The sequence below is a fragment of the Arachis hypogaea genome, chromosome 15, assembly GCF_003086295.3.
Source record: "Arachis hypogaea cultivar Tifrunner chromosome 15, arahy.Tifrunner.gnm2.J5K5, whole genome shotgun sequence".
NCBI classification, from domain to species: Eukaryota; Viridiplantae; Streptophyta; class Magnoliopsida; order Fabales; family Fabaceae; genus Arachis; species Arachis hypogaea.
The window spans coordinates 9,149,342-9,173,901 of record NC_092050.1 but is presented as its reverse complement, the minus strand read 5'-3'; the positions used below and the strand labels follow the sequence as shown (position 1 = coordinate 9,173,901).

At 35.3% G+C, this 24,560-nt stretch overlaps 2 protein-coding genes and 1 long non-coding RNA gene across 3 annotated transcripts; 1 reads left to right on the top strand and 2 right to left on the bottom strand.

The window, feature by feature from the left end:
* Positions 1-2,229: 2,229 nt before the first annotated feature.
* Positions 2,230-7,175, bottom strand: LOC112748756 (serine/threonine-protein kinase SRK2I). The gene is made up of 9 exons (XM_025797001.3): positions 6,400-7,175; positions 5,409-5,483; positions 5,195-5,296; positions 5,031-5,084; positions 4,832-4,924; positions 4,010-4,102; positions 3,270-3,374; positions 3,082-3,180; positions 2,230-3,006 (listed from the first exon to the last, which is right to left on the bottom strand). The coding sequence occupies exons 1-9, from the start codon at positions 6,586-6,588 to the stop codon at positions 2,713-2,715; spliced, it is 1,104 nt and encodes a 367-aa protein (XP_025652786.1). The 5' UTR covers positions 6,589-7,175; the 3' UTR covers positions 2,230-2,712.
* A 290-nt stretch (positions 7,176-7,465) lies between these two features.
* LOC112748754 (uncharacterized) lies at positions 7,466-23,939 on the top strand. Its single transcript, XM_025796998.3, has 7 exons — positions 7,466-7,682; positions 19,079-19,843; positions 21,403-21,520; positions 21,669-21,843; positions 22,216-22,296; positions 22,644-22,819; positions 23,463-23,939. Exons 2-7 carry the CDS (start codon positions 19,467-19,469, stop codon positions 23,586-23,588), a joined length of 1,053 nt encoding a protein of 350 aa, XP_025652783.1. The 5' UTR covers positions 7,466-7,682; positions 19,079-19,466; the 3' UTR covers positions 23,589-23,939.
* On the bottom strand, positions 7,829-8,930 carry LOC112748755 (uncharacterized). The gene is made up of 2 exons (XR_011873118.1): positions 8,305-8,930; positions 7,829-8,168 (listed from the first exon to the last, which is right to left on the bottom strand). It is a non-coding gene; the product is annotated as an uncharacterized lncRNA (long non-coding RNA).
* Positions 23,940-24,560: the final 621 nt, after the last annotated feature.

Here is a 24,560-nt window from a genome sequence, read left to right as displayed (position 1 = left end):
AGTGTATTACTTGATTGATAAATTGATTCGTCTGTATTAACTCTTTCAGTTTCTACAGCTACCACAGAGCAATCATTTTCAGCAATGAAAATAATAAAGACAAGGTTAAGAAACAAGATGGAGGACGACTTTCTTGCGGATAGTTTGGTTATTTACATTGAGAAAGAAATTGTTGAAAAGTTTAGTTCTGATTCAATTATTGAATATTTTAAGTCATTAAAAATTCAAAGAGTACCATTATAAACTATTTTATATTTTTTATCTGTAGAATTATTTATTTATTATCTTATTAGTAACAAACTTAAAGAATAATTATATTTATAAATTTTATTTTAATATAAATATTATTATTAAATTTTTATGTTAAATTTACTGCTCCCAAAATTTTGTTTCAAGTTCCGCGACTGATTGCTGACGCACTATTTTAGTTGGTACTATCTTGAATCTTGTCAAAGAGTTAATATTCAATTTGATCCCTGAACTTACACGCGAGTCTCAATTTAGTCCCTGAGGTTTCAATTGTCTCTATTTAGTCCCCAAAGTTTATTAACGTGCCTCATATTAGTCCCTGAGACGATTTTTAGTATAAAAACATTAATAGAGCGCTGTTATAGACTATCAGATGTCACATTAAAACTTGTAAAATGATGTAGTTTTGGTTTTGGCATTTAAATAGTTCAAAAACGGTATCATATCACTTATTTTGTTAGGTAAAATTTTAATAAACACCATTTACAATGTTGTTTTGGGGTAAATGGTGTTTTTGGGTTATTTGAATCCCAAAACTAAAATGATATCATTTTACAAGGTTTAGTGTGGCATCCGGCTGTTCACAACAGTGTTCCGTTAATGTTTGTACGTTGAAAATTGTTTCAAGGACTAATATGAGTTATGTTTATAAAGTTTGAGGACTAAATAAAGGCAATTAAAATTTTAGGGACTAAATTGTGGCTTGCATACAAGTTCACGGACCAAATTGAGTATTATCTCCTTGTCAAAATATGAAACTGTATTCTTTGACCCTTCTAGTTAGGGGTGGCAACGGGGTGGGTAGGGGCGGGTTTTTGCTCTACCCGATCCCGCCCCGCCCTACAGAAAACCCGCATCAAACCCGCCCCGCCCTACCCGCGGGTTGTAAAATGTTAAACCCTAACCCGCCCCTGCGGGTACCCGCCCCGCCCCTACCCGCCCCTATAATTATTAAATCCAACAAATAAAATTAAATTTTAAAAATTATATAACCACCATTTACATACATAATATAAATTAAAGTAAAAATTTATATATGATATAATATTATTAATCATTTTACTAATTATTTTATATATGTTACCTATATTATATATTAAAAATATATATATTTACATATATATTATATATACCGGGGCGGGTAGGGGCGGGTTCAACCTAAACCCGACCCCGTCCCGCCCCGCCCAAGAACCCGCCCCGTTAAAACCCGCCCCGGTGCGGGGGCGGGTAATTACCCGCCCCGAGCGGGTAGGGGCGGGGTGGGTACCCGCGGGTTCGGGTAGTGTTGCCACCCCTACTTCTAGTCCACCTGTAAATTAAGAGTGAATTCAAAATAGTAAGTATTGTAACTCTTTTTTTCTTATTATTTACGTAATCAATAATCACCCTATTTGGCCGAATATATGTGCAACAATAAGTCAATAACTACATTGCATAGTTTTTATTTGTGCATTTAGGCGGTCCAAACATTAACGACAAAAGTAAAACTTCATCTAAAGTTAAAATAATACTTTATCCTAAATCAAGCATTTATGTGATGATTCTGAGTTGGCTTATACTCCCGGAGTCTTGGTTGCATTTTTGTCTTCGTTAACTGTAGACATGATTATACCCTATGTAGAGCTTTATCACATGTAATTTATAGATGATTAGGTGTTATAAATGCTGATTTTGCTGCCTTTTTTTTTTTTTTTAGTGTTGCCTTTGACAAAGAGGTTGTATATTATACATATTTAATAATAGAAGTTTCATGGTCAATTTTTGCTTTTTCAACTTGGTAACCTGATTTCCTCTATCCTTTTCTGTTTCAGGTTGTTGATGATGTTATTATGCGTGTCTGGTGGAGTAATTCATGCTCTGGGTTTGTTGTTAAAGGAAGCAGAAACGAAAATTATATATAAGTATATAAATATTATTTTTCTATATTTTTTATTATTTGTTTGTGCATTGATTTGTCTTTAAAAAAAAATCAAAAACTGATTTAATAATTAAAATTTATTAAAGACCAAGATGTCCAACTAAAAAGCCGTTGGATATTACTCGAACAATATGCGTATACATACAACAAACAAGTCTCCTACCAATTTAGCTTGCAAAGACCCGAAGAGGTTTGATGTACATATATATTAATACATAATAAAACAAGTGCATTCAACAGGATAACCAATCATTTTTTTCACTGTCTTCACACTTTTCTTTCTAGGTTTTAAGAACAACGATTCTGCCGTAAATAAAATGGTATTGTGAAGGTGTGGATCGTGGCAGTTCCTAGAAGCACACAAATATAAATTAACATGATGAACTTGGGTGTTTGTCCATGCTAGTCTACAGAAACTATGGTCTTCACCTATTTTCTCATTCCTTGATGCTGAGAAAGCGGCCATGAAGTGCAACAACACTATGATGAATTCACTTCCTTTCATTATGATGTCGTCTTTCAAATGCAGATGAAGACTTCTTAAGTTATATAGCATATACTATCTCCCCACTGCTATCTACATCAAGCTCAAAGTCAGAGTCCAAGTCATCCATGTCATCATCCACATCGATGTTATCATCCATCATAAAATGGTCTAACGTATGTGCCCCAACCGGTGGTATTGTAGCTTCTGAAATTATCTGCATGATCTCATCAATGCTCTGCATGGGTTGATCTGGCTCTTCAAATTGGCTACCCATAATTTTTTCATCAATCAACTCTGCCGGAAGATTCTTCAGAAACCATTCATTTTTCAAGATTTCAGGAATGGTGATCCTCTGTTACATGAATTTTTCAACTGCATTAGATTTAAATAAATGAATAAACGAGCAAGTTTAGAAACTAGAAATTACCTCAGCAGGGTCAAAAACAAAGATCCTTGAGATAAGGTGGCGACACTCTGGAGATACTTGAACAAAGTCTGGGATAGAGTACTGGACGCTGAGGACCCTCTGCAATGAAACCAACAGAAACAAGTTGAGGTCATACAATCAGAGGCAAGGCTTGTGAACATGTGCAAATGTCTTAACATCTTATCAACCTGAATTGTCTTCCTGAAGTCTTTAGGTTCATTAGGATCTTCAAAAGGATATGATCCCACTAGCATCACATATAAGGTTACTCCACATGACCAAACATCCGCGACCTGAAATTAAATGTATGAGAATCTAAACCAATTAGATACCAAGTTAAACGTTCAAATGTCTAATCAAAGTACACCAATCCAATTCACCATATCACTAATAAAAGGGATTGGATAACAAGATTACAAACTAGCCTATAAGTGCTTAGTGATATTGCTCACAGCTTATAACAAAAATTACTAAACACATGATTATGGGTGTAGAAGTTTGAAAATGCCAAAATAGTCTCAATGCAGATTAGAAACATAAAAATCATGGAAAGAGTGGCGGGAAAAAGTTGGCCGGTTGTAATTTGGCCTTATTTTATCATTTAGTACATTTAGAACTTCAGTTTTTAAAAGATCAATATCTGGACCTTCTAACTTTAAGGAAAGGTTCAGGATAGAAAATTACCTCCTGTTCTCGTTTAATAAATAATAACTAAGACTTATGTAAATACTGTTAAGATGCTCAAGTAGTGCCAAGAAGAAATGAATTATGTGAAGATGAAATCCAGAAAAGAAAAATAGTTTTTGTTCAGATCCAGATAAAAATCACCAGCACACAAATTATAACAAATATTCTTTCATTCAATCAAATGTGATTGCAAGTTTGCAACACATAAAGAGCGACATTACCAAACTAAGAAGTACTCTACCTTGCCATCATACTCTTGCTTTAGCAACACTTCCGGAGCAATATATGCTGGAGTCCCCACTGTTGACTTTGGTTGTGAATGAAGCACTGAAGACTGCCAAGAAAAAATATATTAGATTGGGAACATCTATAATTGATAAGTCCCAAAGTAGATTGAAAAATATGAATAATTTATGACTGATAGGGAAAAAAATGAATGAACAAAACGGGAAGGTGTCATGATGCATATATTGGATGCACAGTTTTAATTGCGATGTCCCCCCCCCCCCCCCCCTCCCCCCCAAAAAAAAAAATATTGGCACCATGAATTCGCAATAAAACTTGGCTCCTCTAAAATGATTATCACCTTATACATGGTCTAATAGTTAATGTAAGCTACAAAACAATAGTTGTTCAATTGATGATTACATATGACAATGTTACAGGCTTGGACTTGGAAGTAGCTAAGTTTTAGCACATGGAGCAAGCATAAGCTCATTAAATAATCTAGATCATCAAATTTTAAATGAACAGTCTTGCACAATTGTCCTTTCAAAAGACACATTATCAAAACTCAAAAATATTCCAATTGAGCACTGCAGAAAAAAAGTGATTCACAAGAAAACCATTTTTTTAAATGCGGGATGTAATTTGGAGCTATGCTAATATTATTTTTTTAATAAATAAATAAATAAAATTGGTATCTAACATAAACTTGGTGATGTAGTAAAGGAGTGCCCAACGCTTTTAGGGGTAAAACTTAGTCAATCACACAAACACCCAGTACAACCAATAAGCATGGAACTCACACCATGATAAGCTAGCGAGACAAAGAAAATCTTGCCTTGGAGTACCCAAAATCACATATCTTCAAATGAAGAGCTGAAGTTCCATCCAACAAAGTGTTCTCCAACTTCAAGTCCCGGTGACATACTTGCTTCATGAGGAGACACATACATAAGACTGATACCTCACCTATACTACATTGTAGTCTAGGTTAAATGTAATTTAGATCAGAAAGGAAAGGAGAGGACTTTGATTACCATTGCATGGCAATAGCTGACCCCAGATATGAGTTGTTGAAAGAAGAACCGAGCCTGCAGAACAACAGTGGGTTAACAGGTTACAGAGAAAACAGATCACAATTACAAAAATATTCTCCGCTTGGGTGACAGGTGTCAGAGAAGTAAACAAATTGTATATGAACCTCGTCTTCAGTAAAACGCCCTGCGTTGCAGATTCGCTCAAACAATTCTCCTCCAGATGCATATTCCATTACGATTGCCAAATGAGTAGGTGTCAAAATGACCTGAGTGACATTTCAGTAAATGTAATTATCCCCCCTGCAAAATATATCATCTGCATGCTCCACACTTACAAAGTATCAGAATTAATCAACATATACTTAAAAAAATACCAACCTCTTTAAACCTGATGATGTTAGGATGTCTTAGAGACCTGTGATTAATGATTTCTCTCTTAACATTTTCATCAATCTGTGACCACAATAACATGATAGGTAAAACAGATGCGTCCAACTCGAGTCTTGATCAATGACAATTAGGCAAAAACATAGGCAGCACAAATAACATAATAGTAAAGGTCAATAAAAGATCCCAGTCGAACTCGAATAAAAAATTGATTTTAAACATCAAAAGATTCATAGCTCCACTGTGAATACCTAAACCAAAAGTTCACCATAACCGTCTAGCAGTGAGCCCCCTGAACCCGACCCACATTTGACATTTGAAGAAAAAGTGCAAAACTTCAAACAAAAAAGTTTGGATTAACTGAAGTGCATGTTCTCCTAAAATACTAGGACTTGCCATAAATCCTTGTTACCCCTTTTTCTTCCTTAAACATATCTCTCAACTATAAAGTGCACTAAGCCAATAACTGATACTAACCAGCTAAAGTAACATGCTTAACATAGCAAAAATTTCCATATCCTCTCATGTTCCAAACAGACGTGTCACCAGAACCAAAGAAACAAAACATAACAAGTTAACAACTCAACATAAATTACTAGTAGGGGAAAAGAAAGGAAAAGTTTAATTTTTTCCCCCCAAAAAAGATCAACAACCTTCCATAACTAATAAGTAGTGAAACAAAATAAACAACCCGAAAATATAGTATCATAACGTCAGCGTCAATAAACAAACGACAACTCATTCAACAATTAAAAGGAAGATTAACGAAAATGTGACATCCACTCCCCCCCCCCCCCAACACACAAAAAAAAAAGAAAAAAATCCAAACCCCCCAAAAAGAAAAATAATAAAACACACACACACACATACGTAAAAATCAAAACCTTTTTTTTCCTGTTTGAATTACTTAAGGAAAAAAGGATGAATGATTCAGAGAAGTAGATTAAAGATTACCCTGGTAAGTTAAACCCTAATCTCTAACCTTATCACCGCGTTCGATGTACTTAACAGCAACAAGCTCCTTGGTGAGCTTGTCCCTCATGAGCCTCGCCACACCGAAATTCCCGGAGCCTATGTCACGGACGAAGTCGTAGCGATCACTTTCGTGCATGATTGGCAACTCCATCCCTGCTCCGCCCGCTCCCGCCGCCGCTGCCGGCGTTCGATCCATCGGCAAATAAAAAAAGGCAAAACAAAAAGGAGCCGCCTTTTTTCCTCTCTTGGAAGGAAGGGAGATTAGATTACATTAGAAAGCACAAAAAAAGAGGGGTAAAGAGAGCGGCGGTTTCTGATCGGAGCAGAGCGATGAGTTATATATGTGAAGAAGATATTATTAGCAGCAGAGAAAGTAGAAAAGGTTTGAGATTGTTGTGTTGTGTGGGTGAGTTTGTGAGAGGAGGAGACTTTTGAGTTGGGGTAAGGTAATGGAATGAGTGAGGAAGCAGTAAACGACGTCGTTTTCTGTGTTTGTGTGCCGATATTAGATGACGCCGGTTGAGGTGGTTGCCTCGTAAGCAACATTGTCGTCTTTCTCCTTTTTTATTCTTTCCTTTTTTTTTATTTAAACATGTTGCTTCCCTTCCTTCCCTATCTCTTCTCTATTCAATTTTGAATTAATTTCTATCTCTCTGCATGTGCTCTTGTTATTTTCTTTTTTATAAATTATAACATAAGATATGCATATACCTATGGAATAAAGAATTACTTTAGTATTTTATTATTGTTAGAATGATAATTGAATGCGGTATAGGGTTTGATGGTGATGTGGGTTGCTTAGTTGATAATGTATACGGATGGCTGTGGGTTGTTGTCAGGCGCAGCAACTTGAGGGGGTTTTGGCTGCCTTGGATTGTACCCGCTGAAAATGACGACTTGGTCCCTCTTCTTATTACTCATTGCTATTCTCTCATTGGCCCTTCTTACCCTCAACCAATCAAGCCCATTCCACCTGGCATCGACATGGTCTATTCGGTTAGGTGCTTGATTATGACACCCACTTTTTTTTCTCTCTCTCATTATCGTCCACTTCGCATAGAGTAGACTAGAGGAAGGAGGGGAGGGGGAAGAGAAGAGAGAGAGGAAAGGAGGGGAAGAGAGGGGAGGGGGTGTTTGGAACTTTGGAAGAGATGAATGCAATGCGATGATTTGTGATCTTAGCTTGAAGCTTTAGTGGATAGAAAAAGTCATCTAAGCTAATAAGCTTCAAGTCTTCTTAGTTCTTAGCTAGCTAGTAGCTCTGATGTTGGTAACAGTGGATTCTTTAAGGTATGTATCAAATTTTTTTTTGTTTTTAATTTTTTTTACATATAAAATCATTCTTAAAATTTAATGTAGTTTTAAAATTGTCTTTTCGACTTAAATCTTAAAATTTTGGACTAAATTTCTCTAACAAAAAAAATTATAAAATAAAAAAAAAAACAAAAAAATCATTAATGGAAGAAAAAGAACTACAAAAACATACAATATTCAACAACAACCCAATATTCAAATTTAAGAACAACAATAATACATAGCAATGGCAGCTACTGCGCCTTCATTTGCATCTTCACCAGTGAGCCTGGCCCCCACCGCCTCCGTCTTTTGTTCTGTTAGCCATTGAAAAGGATTATATAAAGGAGTGCTATCTATGAATGTTTTCAGGTTATGTGCTTTAAAATCATAAGTAGCCAAACATGTTTTTGCTGTTGACAAATCATCTTCTGCACTCCCAATGTGCTCTTCAATTTCTGTCGCATGCTTTTGTTCCCTTGCCTGTATTGATCTATCATTTTATAAGATCTCTTATTTTAAAAATTAACAAAAGGATTTTGTTAAAGCTCAATTTCTTAATTTCATTCAATTACGATAACATACAATCGCTATTAATTACTCAAATGCAACCTGCTACCTTTTTTGAGCGGCTTCTTCCTCCTCCACCAGCTGCCTGTGGCACCTCAAAGCTTCAGCATCCTTTTCATCCGCCATGCCAAGGTTTCTCTCTCTAACCCACAAACACACTGCCATTAGAGCAACCATCCACCGCCTTTCATGGTTGCTCCCTTGACGTGCCTCCATCAATTCGCCTTCGAGGGAGAAGGAGAAGACAGGAAGGAGCACAAGCCCTTTAGTTCGAGACTCGATCGGAGGCAGAAGGCTTCTTCTTCCTCATCCATTTTGCGAAAATTCTGATTTGGTCGTGGCCGGACCTGCAGAAGAACTTGACGGCCTAAGCGGGGAAGGCGTACGAGAACTTGAGGACTTTCTCGACGTCGGAGGAAGTGACGAAGAGGGAGAAATCGTGGAGAGATTGGAGAGATTGCTCGATGGACTGAGAAGGAGTAGTGGTTATGATGTGGTAGAGGATTTTGACTGTGGGGGAGAGGGAGGAGGGGGAGTCCAGGTAGGAGGGAAAGGGCTGGGTGTGGCAGTGGTTGGGCTCTGTTTCTTTTGAGGGGAAGGGTTGGGAGCTGTGATGAAGAAGAAGAAGAGATGCTGTGAAGAAGAAGAAGAGAAGGGTATTTTGGTCCAAATGACAATTTTAAAACTACTTTGAACCTTAGGACGATTTTGTATGCAAAAAAAGGTTAGGGATGAAAAAAATTTCGACCAATACTTTAGGGACCAAAATCGTACTTAACCCTACTATATAATATTTTTGTTTTTGAACAAACGAGCTCAACACAATAAAATGGAGCAAAATGACAAACTAGAACACAATCTAACAGCAACCAAAATAAACAAAGAGCGATATATAAAAAGGATCCCCAATGTCATTTCGGCATTACCATCAATAATAAAAAAGATCCACACTACTCCATGCATTATAACTAGCAATCGATCTGTGGAACACTTCTTCTATACCTGATTCCTTGTTATGAAAGATTCGCCCATTCCTTTCTAGTAAGATATTTCAAATAATTGAAAAGAAACATATGAGCCACTTCGTACACTCCTCCTTCCTAGTAAAGGCACTTGTCTAACTCTCAAAATGTTCCTTCAGTGAACTTGAAACTGCCCACAACCTTCCAAAACCAGATAGCCAAGCACACCACATCTGCCAAGTAAAATCACAACTAATAAACAAGTGGTGAACAAATTCAACATCTTTTTTACACAATACACATATGTTGTCACCCTGATAAACGATTCCCAGTCTATATAGTCTTTCTTTAATATTCGCTCTTCCTATCAAAACAAACCAAGTGAATAATTCCACTCTCGGTGGAACCAAGCCTTTTCATATAGTTCTGGTAAAACTATAACTCGTAACATCTTCCGGAAGCATTTCTGACTGCAACACCGACACAAAATAGTTGGTAGTAAATACTCCTTTCCTATCAAACTTCCAAACAACTCTATCCTCTCTATTATTTCCTAGCTTTATAGGTATTAAAGTATCATGCAACTGATCTATTAATTTCAACTCCTACTGGTATAATTCTCACCTCCACTAGAAGTTCTAAATCCACTCTAACCTATCCTAGAACCCACAATCTCCTATTACAGATCCTCTTTGGTTTGAAATAGATAAGAGTCTCGAAAAATGATCTTTTAATGAACCACTTTGTAGCCAAACATCTTCCCAAAATCGAGTCCTTCGACCATCACCTACCTCTATAGACAACCCAGAAATCATCTTACGTCTCACATTTTAATCCTTTAACTGTAATTGACAAATATCCTTCCATGGGCCCCCTCTAACCGGCAATGCCTAATTTGACAACATCAAATTGGGATTTAAACTATAACAAGAGTAAACGACCTTCTTCCACAACAGATACTCCTCTTTTGAAAAATGTCACAACCACTTGAAAAGAAGCGCTGTGTTTCTAACTGCGGCATCACCCACCCCCAACCCTCCCAACTTTTTTGGATCTTGATCACATCCTACTTAACCAATGCCATACCATTCTTTCCTTCCTCCTTACTCCACAGAAATCTTCTCTGCAATGAAATCAACTTTTCTGCCACAGTCTTCGACATCTTATACAGACTCAAATAGTACATTGGCAAGCTATTTAACACTGATTTAATGAGGACTAATTTACTAGCTTTATTGAGCATATTTGCTTTCCTCAAACTGAGCTTCTCCTCCACTTTATCAATCATAGACTTCTAAGTCTTGACCAACCTAGGGTTCACTCCTAAAGATATGCCCAGATATCTAACTGAAAGATTAGCTCATTGGATCCCAATATGCTACACATGTTATCAACCCACTGCGGTTCAATTGATTGGAATCAAACTCGATTTATTGAAGTTAATACTTAGCCCTAATATCACCTCAAAACACCTTAGAGTTTTGCATAATTTCTGATGGTCTCCTTCTCCGACGGATAGAACAATATAGTGTCATCTACAAATTGGAGATATGACAACTCTATATTATCCTTACCAACCAACAAAGGCATAATACGTCTGTTTCTAACTATCTCACCCACCATCCTATGCAAAACATCAACCACAAGAATGAACAAAAATGGAGATAGTGGATCATCTTGTCTCAAACCCCTCTCCATCTTAAAAGGTTTCGATGGTGAGCCATTAATCAAAATCAACATAGAAGTTGTACCAACACACGCCTTTACCCAAGCCCTCCACTGCAAACCAAAACCCATCTTCTGCAACACAATGTCCACAAAGCTCAACTTAACTCTATCATATGCCTTTTGAAAATCTAATTTAATAATTGTCGCTTTTTTCTTCCTCATCTTAAGCCATTGCATTGTTTCATACGCAATAAGTGCACCATTATGTATTTTTCGAACTTTAACAAATGCACTATGTGTCTCACCTACTAGTCCTAACTTCACCGATCTCATCCTCCTAACAAACACTTTAGAGATTACCTTATATACACAGCCCACCATGCTCATCGGTCGAAGGTCCTTGATCTCCTTGGCTCCAATAAGCTTCGGTACGAGAGTCGCCCACGTAATATTTTAATCTGAAGGTACCCTGGATCTCTGAAAGAAATTCAAGACAACTATTGTGAACTCTATACTAATCTCATCTCAGCACTTTTTGATAAAATTCATGTCATACCCATCACTTCCTGGAACTTTAGACGATTCACAGTCCAACATTGCCTTCATAACCTCCTCAACCATCGGCATCCTCTCCAGTGCTATAGAATCTTCTTTAGCTATTCAATTCCCTAATCCATCTCTAAATCCCACAATTGGAGATCTATCCTGATGATACAAGTCCTTATAAAACTCCCTAATAGCAATCTTAATTCTAGCTTGATTTTTTTATCAACCTTCCATTAAGAACCAACGTATCAATTCTATTGTTCCTCCTTCTGAAGGATGCCAAGTTATGGAAATACCAAGTATTTCTGTTCATATCCTTTGCTTGTCTATATCGCGACATCTGTTTCCAGTGCACCTCTTTTCTCACGTATCATTTCTCACAACAGCTGACTAACGCCTTCCTTCTTTCTTCCATTGTACCATCATAAACTCCATTGTTGGCCATATCATCTATCTTCTTTATCTCATCCTCAAAACGTTGAATTCTATTGTCTATGTCACCAAATTTGTCCTTATGTCATCTTCTGAGTGGGACAGTCAAAACCTTCAGTTTATCTGTGAATTGCACATCACCAATACTTCTCCATTTCTTCCTGACCATGCTTAGGAAACCCTCGTGCGTAAACCAAGAATCTAAGCTTCGAAATTGACGTGGTCTACCTCTGAATTCAGTATCCTCTACTATTATTGGGCAATGATCTGACAAACCTCTAGGTTCACCTTTTAGTCTAATATCCAAAAACTCTTCAACTCATTCCACACTCAACAAAACTCTATCAACACGATTGTAAGATCAGCCTTTGAATCATGTGAATTTTCGATCATTAAGCGGCAAGTCCACTAACTGCATATCTTGAATCCAAGACTTAAATTCTTTTGCTGACGCTGTTAACTTGTCTTGACCTTTTCTTTCTTCCACCAGCACTATCTCATTAAAGTCACCCATGTAGCACACCGAAACTTGACATAAACCAGCAATATTACTCAGTTTCTCCTATACAACGAATTTCTCTACTATAGTATGAGCACCATATACCAAACAAAAAGCACAATGAAACTCATTTTTTAGTAAAACACCTTTAACATATAACCATCTCTCTCCTTTGTAACAATTATTCATTCTAAACAGCATATCATCCCACATTAATAACAGACCCCAAATACACCTTCCAGCCCTATATACTCCCATCCAACGGTGTCACTCCCCCAAATACGAACTACATCAAATTTAGTCACAACTTGCATCTTAGACTCAATAATTCCTAACATATTCAACTTATGTTTCTTTTTTAGGTCCTTCACCATACTCAATTTTCCATCACCCCATAACCCCCTAACATTTCAAGAGCTAAAAATCATTTAAAACTTTATTACACACATTTTTATGGTTTTTGGGCATGCATCTTCTTGCTTTCTCCTTCTATTTCGTCATTCTCCTTTTTGAGCAATTTCTTCATTTTGTGCTTGAAGAATAACCATGATATCGTCTTCTTCATTGTACTGCACCACTCCCGACTCAACTGCCAATTCACATGTTCTCCTATTTTCAAGCATTTGCTATTCCCGTTCTAATTCTTTTTCATCGCATTGCTTCTCCAATTTTCATTCTCAATATCCAAGCCAGCCCCTAAATTAATCTCAGCATTACCAACATCAATTCCATCATCAACCATAACGATATGTCCTCCTTGTACCCAACTTTATTTTCCAGACTCGACACTACTATCCTCCCTATCACTATCAAAGCCGATGTCTCCAGCCGACCGAATACCCTCCATCTCAGATGAAACCGAAGCCATGGAGCTGCTGTTATTCGCAAAATTGCGTACCGTCATCCGTGGTTCAGGTTCAGCGTCAACGGCCGAAGGCACTATGCTACGGTCACCACCAAGCATCCCGTGTTCATCATCAGCGTGCTGGGCTCCGTCACCGCAGGAACTGTGCGCGTTGGAACAAGCTTCAGTTACGGAAGAGCATATCGTTAGTCGTGGTTCAGGTCCTGCGTCCACAGCCAAGGCCACTATGCTGCGGTCACCATCAATCACCCTCCATCCATCTTTGGCTTGCCGGTCTCCGTCACCGCAGCAACCTTGTGTTTCGTCTCCTCCTTGGTGCTCTACTTGTTCCTTCTCATGTTGTGTATTACGAAACCCGACCATGAGGAGGAAGCAACCTGACCCAGCTTCCTAAAACCCGATCCGTAGCATAAACCTTCTTCAGCATGTGATGGGCCACTGGTTAGTGGGATTAGTCCCAAGTAACTTCCCTTAGTAGCAAAAACATCTTCCTTGTTATTGGGCCTAACACTAACATTTTGTGGGGTTTTGTTTTTTAAATCCCTAATCCTTTTGTTCAGCAGCCCATGATTACATCCCATATAATCCTAACTAGCAGTTCTCTCCAATTCCACATCATTAGTCAAATTATTAAATCCCATAAAATCTGCACTTCCTTCTAATTCAGCATGATACGTTACCCTTTGCTCATAATTCTGTTTTAATTTGCAATTAATCCATTCATCCAAAATAGATTCTGGAATTATAATTCTACCCTTCTCCTCTTTTTCCTCCTTTGGCAACGACATCACCAGGTCTAACGCCAGGTCACAGCCCTCTATCGGTGCTATGCAACTTGTGCTGCTAACAATCAAACTCCCACAAGCTCTTATATTATTACTTTCGCCTCTCTCTTCCAACTTGCAATCTAAATCATAACTTTCGCGGTCAACCTTTTTTACTAGAACATCGAATCCACTAGTACCAATTGTGATATAGATCCACTCATTGAGAATGTCCATGACACAAGTATTAATTTGTATATGTCCCACACTGAATAATATGCATGACTCCGTGGCTTGATCACACCCTACTACCTCTCTCCACTAGCTTCCTATCATTTTGAATGTTTTCGCTGACCCTGTATGCAACAGAACACCAAAATACTCTAACCATACCCTTCAAGTTTCACATCTCTCATCTGCTTCCCACATCCATACACTATGAAAAAATTGCAAAAGACTACTCAGTTTGAACATGTAGGCTTCTTCCGCATTCGGCACACTATCAAAAGTCTGAAGTGTTTTGTACGCTCCTAGTTCTCGTACTTGCACCACTTGAAGAAAATTCTTTCGAAACATTGTCTTCAAAGAGTGATAATCAATGGCTTTCGTCATACCTCTGACTAAACTCCTTTGTAACAATCCCAAGTTCTCATTAGCCACATGTACTTCCACTTTTTTCGTCCACCATTGCCATGCGGATCCTCCACTTTTTTCCCCTTTCTCAAAGCTTCCAAATTCACTCGTGTACTCCTTTGATTCCCCCCATGTTGAGATTGATGTTGTATATTATTTTGAACAACACCTACCTCATGATCCTGCTTCATATGCTTCACTTCATCTATTCGCCGATACCTAGCTTCTCCTACCAAAATAACCTTCCCTCTTAATCGCATTTTATCCATTTTCGCTATTGACTTCAAAGCTCCACCCTTCGTTGTATATCGGATAAGCACAAAAATATATATTACCACTTCTTTATTTTCGTGATAAATATATATCATTAATACGTCCAGTCTAGTTGAACAGATGGTATAATTTCTTCTTCGATATATCTTCGGAAAGATGATCTACAAAAATAGAAAATGAATCGTTTTACAAATATATATTACCTCATGAATTATCATCGTTAATTTAAATTTAGTACACTTAATATTTAACATAATTTTAATAATATAATATCTTAACATTTTTTTCTAAATAATAGTGAAAACTAAGAAGATTAAAATATTATATTTTTTATACAATTTTTATAAATAAAAATTCCAATATTTTTTAATTTTATATAGTAAATTTAGTCAATGTATATAAAATAAATAACAAAAAATAGAGAAAAACCATAAACAGCCCTTGATAATTATCTCAAAAGACAACAAGACTCCCAATAAAAAAATCTATCAATTCTAATTAGTATTTAATGAACAAATCAACAATTTAACATGCCATGTAGGTATATTCTATTAACCTAGAGAAAAAATATTACCGGAAGCACTAACCAGTCTCATAGAAATAAAAATTAAGGACCAAAAAAAATATTTTTTTTTATTGAGGGTCTCATTGTCTTTTTAATAATTATTAGAATCGTTTATTAAATTGACTCGATTTTTTTTTATTATTTGTGAGAAATCCAAACTAACAGACTATTAATAGGAAATATTTATCCTATGACACACCAAAGTAATCCAATTTTTTATGTTTTTAATATTATTTTTTTCAATAAAACTCTACATCCAAGTCATTTAATCAACCAAGTCCAACCAAAATGTTATAACCTAATTCAGCTCCACGCGCCACTATATGTCTAACAACCTTTTAACTTAACACGCGCGACTATATAACTACTTCTATGCGGATTTTATTTTTTTTTTCAATTTTTCTCAATATTTTTTACGTTTTCTACGTTCTCTTCCTTCTCTGTGTTATCTTCGTTCTCTGTATTCTCTTCGTTCAAGATCAATACTCTTTGATCTGACTTGAAGATTTAGATCAATTTTTTTGAAATCAAGCTGTGAAATTAGGTTTGAACATGTATTTCATTTTCGAAGACAATGAATGATGCAAGCAGGGACGGACTTACGGGAGGCGAGTGGAGGTCTCGGCCCCCTAAATTTTTAAAAAAAAGATTAATAGTAATAAGTTATTAAGTATGATTTAATTTTTTTAAAAATTTATTTAGTATTTAGTCTAATATAAATAAAAATTCAATCTAACCTAAATATTAATGATTTCTAATATCTAAAAAGTAAATAACAATATTAAAAAAATATGAAAAGATATTATTACTAATATTTTTTAATTAAATAAAATTTTTCAATTCCCATAAAGTAGATTTTTTTCTTCTTGTGAGCGTCCTTCTTGATTCATTTGGTATTAATTTTCTCTGTTTCAACTACTACAACTGAGAGTTCTTTTTCAGCTATGAATATTGAGAAGAATAATTCAGAAACAAAATGAAAGATAAATTTCTTGTTAATTGTCTTTTAATTATATTGAAAAGAAAATTGCAGAAAAATTTGACACAAATTCTATTATCGATAAATTTTATAAAATGAGGAATCGACCACTTCGTTAATAAAAAGTACATATATATTTTTTGTACTTTAAAATATATTCTCTATCAGTATATTTTTGTAATGCATTTTATATTATATAATTTTTTGCATAATTTTTTAATATTATATATGTTATTGGCCCCCATGATACTATTTCTGGATCCGTCCTTGGATGCAAGTTCATACTGTCAGTTGAATCAGGACGAATTGGATTATTATTTTAAAGCGAATCAAGTGGATGGGGTTTGGTTTACACTTCGTTAATGTAATTCGTTAGTAGTTGATGCTGGTGTAGTTATTTTGTCTATGAGTTGAATAATTTCATTTTTCTTTGTAAAAATCAGTGTTCATGATTGAATATTTGAATTTGAATGAAATGTTGGAGTTTTGAATTATTTTTTCGATGAATATATTTATGTTACGTTTAATGGTAGTTTCGGTACATTTTGAAATATAATTTGACGTAATATAGAATTATTTTCGATGTCGTGCTTATAAATTTTTGGTGTTTTTTTTGTTTGTTTGTCCCAAAGGTTGGATGATTTTTAACACACTTGAAGAAGAAGCTACTGTTGCTTTTTCCTCATTTTTCTTTTTCCTTATTGTTATTGTCATCATCGTTGTCTTCTTTTTATATGTATAACAGTTTAAATTTAGAATGCACTGAAATTTATTAATGATGACGACACACAAACAAACTCAATTTAAAACAAGTTCAGACCAAAAGTGCACCTTATTTAAATCAAGAAGGCGCCAAAATTCAAATTCAGAATGTACCAAATTACTTAATGATAATGACACACAAACAAATTCAATTTAAAACAAGCACAGACCAAAAAGTTCACCTTATTTAAATCCAAGATGTACCAAAATTACTTAATGGTTACTCAAAACTCCTCCTCTTCCTTCTTCTTCTTCTTCATCATTATCATCTTCTTCTTTTTTTTTTATTCAGTTTTTTTCTTATTTTACCTTTTTATTTACTCTCTTAACAAGAATGAAAAAAGAAAAAATCAAATAAAGAAGAAAAAAATACATAATAATACAAAATTACTAGGAAGAAGAGGAGAAAAAGAAAAAAACGCAGTAACAACAACAAAAGAACGACGATAAGAAAGAAATACACGAAGAAAAAGAAGGAGGAATGCAAAAAAAAAGAAGAAACCCAAAAAAGATGAAGGAGGAACGCGAAGAAGAAGGAGGAGAAACACGAAGAAGAATGAGAAGAAGAAGACGGAGAAGGAAAGGAATGCGGGAGCCGTTTCACATAGTTGGAGTATGTAATCACGCTCCACTAATAAAACTACTTTTTGTTAAATTTGAACCAATTCGGTTGAACTTGATTACTAAAAAAATTTGGATATATAGTATAACTGTTTTATTTTTTTCACCAAAACTTCATTGTTGCTTATATCTTTTTGACTTTCCAAACCAAGTCATTGCTGAGTTGTCCCTTTTTTTTTCGAATAAACTATTAAAATAATACTCAAAAATTTATATTCCTGACAAAATAAATTCTAAAAGATATTAACAATAAATAAATTTAAAAAAAAAATTAAAAAACATGACAAAAAATAAATACTAAATATATATTCTAAAATTGATTTTAGAAATCAAATTTTAATACAAAATTTTGGAATCATTATTAAAAAATAAAATCTTTTTATTTTTAAAATTTAGTAATATTTGTCAAGTAAATTTTTTTTTTGAAAAATTATTATAAATGATTATATTTCTTTAAAAAATAAAAAATCTAAAAATCAAATTTTGTTCAAAATTTTTTATGCATTTTTAAATATTTTTTATTCAAATATCGTCAAAAAAAATTATATCTAATGAATAAGAAGTCATTTGTTAATAAAAATTTTTTTTTATTACTCATGAAAAAATAATATTTATTGATTTTTTTTGTTTATTTTTAAATTATTTAAAAATTATTTTGTTGACAATATTCTTTTAAAATTTTTTTTGTGAACGTCTAAATTTACTAAATTGGTAATTAAATTTTTTTCCCCCAATACAAATAAACGCCACCTGCAGTTACCTTATAATTCACGATAACGATGTACTGAGGTACGATAATTCACGAAAAAAATAATGTTATTTTTGTATATAATTTTTTTGTTTATCGTTTATCATAAAAATTATATAAAAGAATACTACAAATATCTTTTCTAAAAAATATTTTTTTGAAAGTGATACCAATAAATATCTAAGAAAGGTTACAGACTGATTGAGAACGACCCCACCCGCTTTTTATTATAGGGGGAACATTGACCCCTCTTTTTCCCCTTTATGACTAAATTGTAGAAGTATGCAAAAGTACCCAATAAAATGAAGGATGGGCCAAAAAATGAATTAGCCAAACTAGACTGGCTTTAAAACCCACTTTATGAAGGCCCAATTACGACGAGGAAACTCGAAATCACAGATCCCGTGAAAGCCCAACTTTTAGGCATGTGACAGCCGCACCAAAAATCCACCTTCTAAAGCTTATCCAAATACCCGAAGCTAAGGCCAGTTTGCTTTCTCGTGCAGGCAAAAACAAACAAACAAACAAGTTTTTGTTTACTTGCGCAACCAGACACGCTAAGTGATGGGGTAGATTCATGAATTAGACAAGAATCACAGGGGCAAAATAGTAAACCGAAAGGGTTGGCAAATGCCATGTAAATTGGCACGTGTGGTGGTAACTGCATCCTCCATGGAATCCATATTCCTTAACGAGTAACGAGAAACGGGCGAAGCGAGAGAGAGAAGCATTTTATATATTTCCAATTGTGTCCTTGCCTGGGGCAACCTCGTCTTCCCCAAATTCGCTTTTTGTGTGAGAGACTGAGTCAGAGTGGGTGAGTCAGCCGCGGCCAGCGAACTCGTTCAAGCATTGAAAGAGGGGGGAAAACAGGGTTAACTCGGTTCGTCGAGAATGGTATCCGAATCGGAGCTCATCGGGCGCCTCCGCGAGTTCCTCCGTAGCTCCGACCTAAACACCACCACAACCGCCACCGTCCGCCGCCAGCTCGAGGCCGATTTCGGAATCGATTTGTCCGATAGGAAGGCATTCATTCGGGAACAGGTGGACTTGTTCCTTCAGAGCGAGCACAACCATCCACAAGAACAAGAGGAACCGCAACCGGCAGATGAAGATGACGAAGAAGAAAAAGATGAAGAGGCCGATAAACCCGAACGAAGCCGGGGTTCTGATTCCAAGGGAGAAACGGAAGAAGAAGAAGAAGACGATGATGAAGACGAAGAGGAACAGAAATCCAAAAATGCTCGGAATGGGAAGAAGAATAAAGGACGGTTAGTTAGTCCTTTCTTTTCGTAATTGATTAGTTCTTTAAAATAATTGCATTTTAATTTTCTGAAATTATTGCTTGATTCTACGTGAGAGAATTTGATTGACAGTAACGGGCTTCTTCTTTGAGGTCATATATCTGGAACTGGGAGCAAAGATTCCCTGCCATTTCGCATTCAATAGCATCATTGGTTAATTTTTGTGTTAGATATTTTGGAATTTTCGTAAGCATATTTTAGCTGGCATTTCGTTACTCCATGTTGGTATGGTATATGATCATAGACTCAGGCACATGCCTTCCGTTATTTTGAGTATTGGGCTCCACTCGAGGACTGTGTTGTGTTGCTCTGTATTGGTGATTTCTTTTCTAAAATAAATTAAATTGTGTGCTTTTCAAGTTAGTGACAAGGTTACTTGCCTTGCAGGTTTAATTTCAAGATAAAGTGTTCAGTTTTTAGCTTTTATGCACGCACGCATATTCATCTTATACTTATACTTTGCTTTGCCAAAAAATCAAATCTTGTTATTCTTTCTTATGCGGTAACGTCAATCACATATGAAGATATCATATCATTCTTTTGCCAATTTGCACTTGTAATGTGAAGTCTTAGATTACATATTTTCATAAACATTATATGGTTTACCGCTCTTCCATGGATGTCAACAATTAATTGAACCACGATACCTTCTTCGAGTTGATTTAGCAGAATAAGGACCTGTTTGGTTTCTGAAAATATAGTCTATTTTCAAGATTTTGTAAAGATAAGAATGGGAAGAAGGTTATGCTTTTGTAATTAATATTTCAAACATATAAAAGACTCTTAGTGCATGAATGATCAGTCACCTATGCTAGTGATTATTATGCTTAGATCCCTGAAGTGAGATGCTGATACTTATACACTTGCATGATTGCCTGCAGGAGAATTACTCCAGAGGTGGCCTTTTAGCTTTTAGAGTCTCCAAGTTAAATTCCTTCCCTGCCCCAAACAATTAATTAAACAGAAATCATGTAAAATGTTTTTTCTGCGAAATTGTTTTTCTCTATTTTCTTTATTATACTTATAATTGATGATCTCCCAAAATTTGTGAGTTAATTACCTAAAAGACAATGCTACTTTACCCGAAACAATTGGTGTGACTTGTCTTGAAGTAAAAAATTTATACCATCATGCCTTGGAACTGCCTAGAATTGTCATATGTAAGACTTTCTTGAACACCATGACCATCATACATTAACGGTTTCTTCTTTTTTAGTTTGACCCCGTTTGCCAATAAGGATAGAAGGAAGGCGAAAATTCTTTTGCAGAAAGGTTGTAGTCTTCAAAATATCTAATGCAATAATTCAACTTTTTTACCAGACAAGCTGCATAAAGAAATTTTGTATTACACTGATTCAAATATCTTACAGATACTAATAGAAACTTTGCACAAATGATTTGTGTAACAGAACTGTTATGTTGATGTTTATTACATATAAGTGTTGTAATATGTACATGTATAGGTGTAATATTTTGCATGGGAAGGATCCATTGTTTTAATAAATGCTGTTCCATCTGTGTTTCAGATCTAACAAGGAAGGTAGTGAGGTAGTAAAAAAACGAGGTGGCGGTTTTTGTAAACTATGTAGCCTGTCTCCACAACTTCAGAAATTCACTGGAGCACCAGAAATGGCCAGGACTGAGGTATCTTTCCTTTTTCCGCAACCGGAAAAAAAAAATGATAGTGGGATAGGTCACTCCAGTTGTATCTGGGAGGGTACCTAAAATTGATGTAATTCTGAGTCCAGCTTTTTGACATCTTCCCTTTTCTTTTTGGGGGGGTTGGTCTTAGGTTGTTAAGCAATTATGGGCCTATATTAGGGAGAACAATTTGCAAGATGCAAACAATAGGCGAAATATCATTTGTGATGAACCATTGCGAGCTATTTTTGGTGTCGATTCCATCAACATGTTCCAAATGAATAAAGCACTAACAAAGCATATCTGGCCATTAGATTCAGATGACGGTATGCACCTGCAACCTTGTTCTTCCATTTACTGGTTCTTATGTTATTCTCCAATAAGATGTATATTCCTTTCGATTGTTATCTTCCATTGTGCTTGTCTGGCAAGATTTGTAATCCTTTTTTAAATTTCGTTGTGTAATGTTCTTATGATTATGTGGGTTCTAATATTTTGAAACTGTCTTCTCTTTTTAAGAGTTACTCTTTTAAAGCATTTTTCTTGTATCGTATTTTTAAGCATGATATAATTATACTCCTGTAACCATTGTTCTATGACATTGTGACTTGATATCCCTTCAGGCCCTTTTCTTAGTCCTGTAGTTTTCTCTTAAGATAACTTGAATAATAATGTTTAAACTGTTTATCTTGATGTAGTTATCCCGGTGAAGACAGCACCAAAGGAAAAGGAAAAGGAGAAGGAAAAGGAAAAGCAGAAGAAACATGAGAGAGAAGGCGGTATGAATAATTCATTGGGCTAATGTTATACATTATTTGCATACAGATCAGTGTCATTTCCTTGCGAATTATAGAGTTTTGCTTCTGTTATTTTATTGTAGTTTACTTTGTTACTTCTAATTGTATTTTGATTGCTTAGATTATTCCTTATTTGTTTTAACTATTAAGTGGGGGTCCGGGTGAAATGAGTTATCACTTATATTCGGAATTGAAATCATTAGACGCACAATCTTATTTTTTGGGGGTAACTCATGGTATGTGGTAATGGTTTTCGTATTGTTATACTTGTTGATACAAATTTTATATGAAAATAGCATGTTCACTGCATCCTTTACCTACTCTGACAGAATCAGAGGAACCAAAGAAAAAGGAAAAACGTCAGAAGGGGGGGAAATCAGGTTTTCTTGCACCTCTTCAACTATCAGATGCCCTTGTAAATTTCCTTGGTACTGGAGAAAGTGAGTTATCAAGAGCTGAGGTTATAAAAAGAATGTGGGATTACATAAAAGGAAACAACCTTCAGGTATGTCACTTCTTTAAGTTGTTGACTAGCTGCATACATTGTTTAATTAAAGCTCTAATGATCTCTCCTTTAAATAGCCATTTCAAAAGCTTGAAAAGACGTATTCAAACCATCTTACATTTTTGGCTGCATAACATAATATTAGCTGCATCAAAGTTATCATAGCCATTTCAAATGGCACACCTCAAGCAATGCAATGTTCAGATTTCTAGATAGCTTGTGCCATATGCAGTGTTGTGGAACTCAAGATGCAGAATTGTGTTTCAAGTTTGATGTAAACCAAAGGCCTCTGACTTCTCTTAATCAAGTCAATCAGTGCTGTTTGACTTTATCATATTCTTCTACTAATGATTCAAATAAACTTCCTGTTACAGCCTTTAGAGCCTAGAATTTGATAACAAATTCAATAGGTATATTCATTGTGACCCATGAATCAGTTGGCCAGAACTTCTATCATGCATTTGCAATGTCGATGCAAGATTCATCATTTCATTGAACTTAAGATTTACAAATAAATTTGATTTCTTTTTCTTTTCAAATCCAATCACACTTAAGCTGCATGTCCATACTTAATGTAGCTTTGTTATTATGCGGTACATGCGGGGTAAAACACATGTTCTGAAGTTTATTTGGTTTTGTGAAGGATCCTTCTGACAAGAGGAAAATAATATGTGACAAGAAGCTGAAAGAGCTCTTCGATCTTGACACCTTCACTGGCTTCACTGTTACCAAACTGCTGGCTCCTCATTTTATAAAGGCAGAGCAATAAACTGCTTGTAAATTGTGGTTCGGTCAAGCATGTCAAAATCGGGTGGGAAATTTCGTACCTCAAATTAGTTTTGGAATGTCTTTTATCTATGTTTTTGGCATGGTCTGCCCACAGGTGAAATAGAAGTAGTAGAATGACACAGATTTTCAGTAAATTTTTGTACAAGATTTTAATGTCACATGACCTTTTTATTTATTCTTTTCCTTCTTTTCAATATCGTGTTTTGCCGCTTGGCATCCTAGAAGTTTTGTATTTTTCTACCTTCTTAGTTCTAAGGTTGCAAGGATAATGTTGTCTTCATACAATACTGACAATATAGAAACCTAGAAATCAAAAGAGAAATGTTATATATACCGATTCCTACTTCCTAGGGAGTCTAATTTGAAAGGCGGTGGCCATCCAAATAATAGGGCTCAAGACTGTATTCACGACTTTATTATGAATTACTATCCTTGTGGTTCTTAGTTCTTACGCGAAATAACTACATTTTAATTATTATTTTATACAGTCAAATTTCTCGAAAAATTAAATGAAGACTGTTCCGTTTTTAGTTCTTAGCCTAAATTGATTGATTCTATCTCTATGGTTTGGCAAGAAGAATTACCGACCAATTTCGACTTGCTTAAGGTTGTCTTGTGTTATGATTTGTAGTACTTTCGAATTTCGATAACGATAACTATAGCAGCAGGTAGCATATTTATAAATTGTGGCTAGAATACAAATTTAAAGGATTTCTCTTGGTGGGGAATAATTTAAAGAAAAAAGAAATATGAAAATTTTATCAATAGGATCACTTTTATGAAATTTTAAGTGAATACAAAGTTGATGGGTATTAATAAACAAACAATTAGACCAACCCAACTTAATTTTTAAGCGCTCGTTTAGCCACATGGTCCTGGGTTGGATTCCACGAAACGGCTCAAATACATTACAACCTCTCAACTTGGGCCAACTTAAGCCTGTATTATTTGG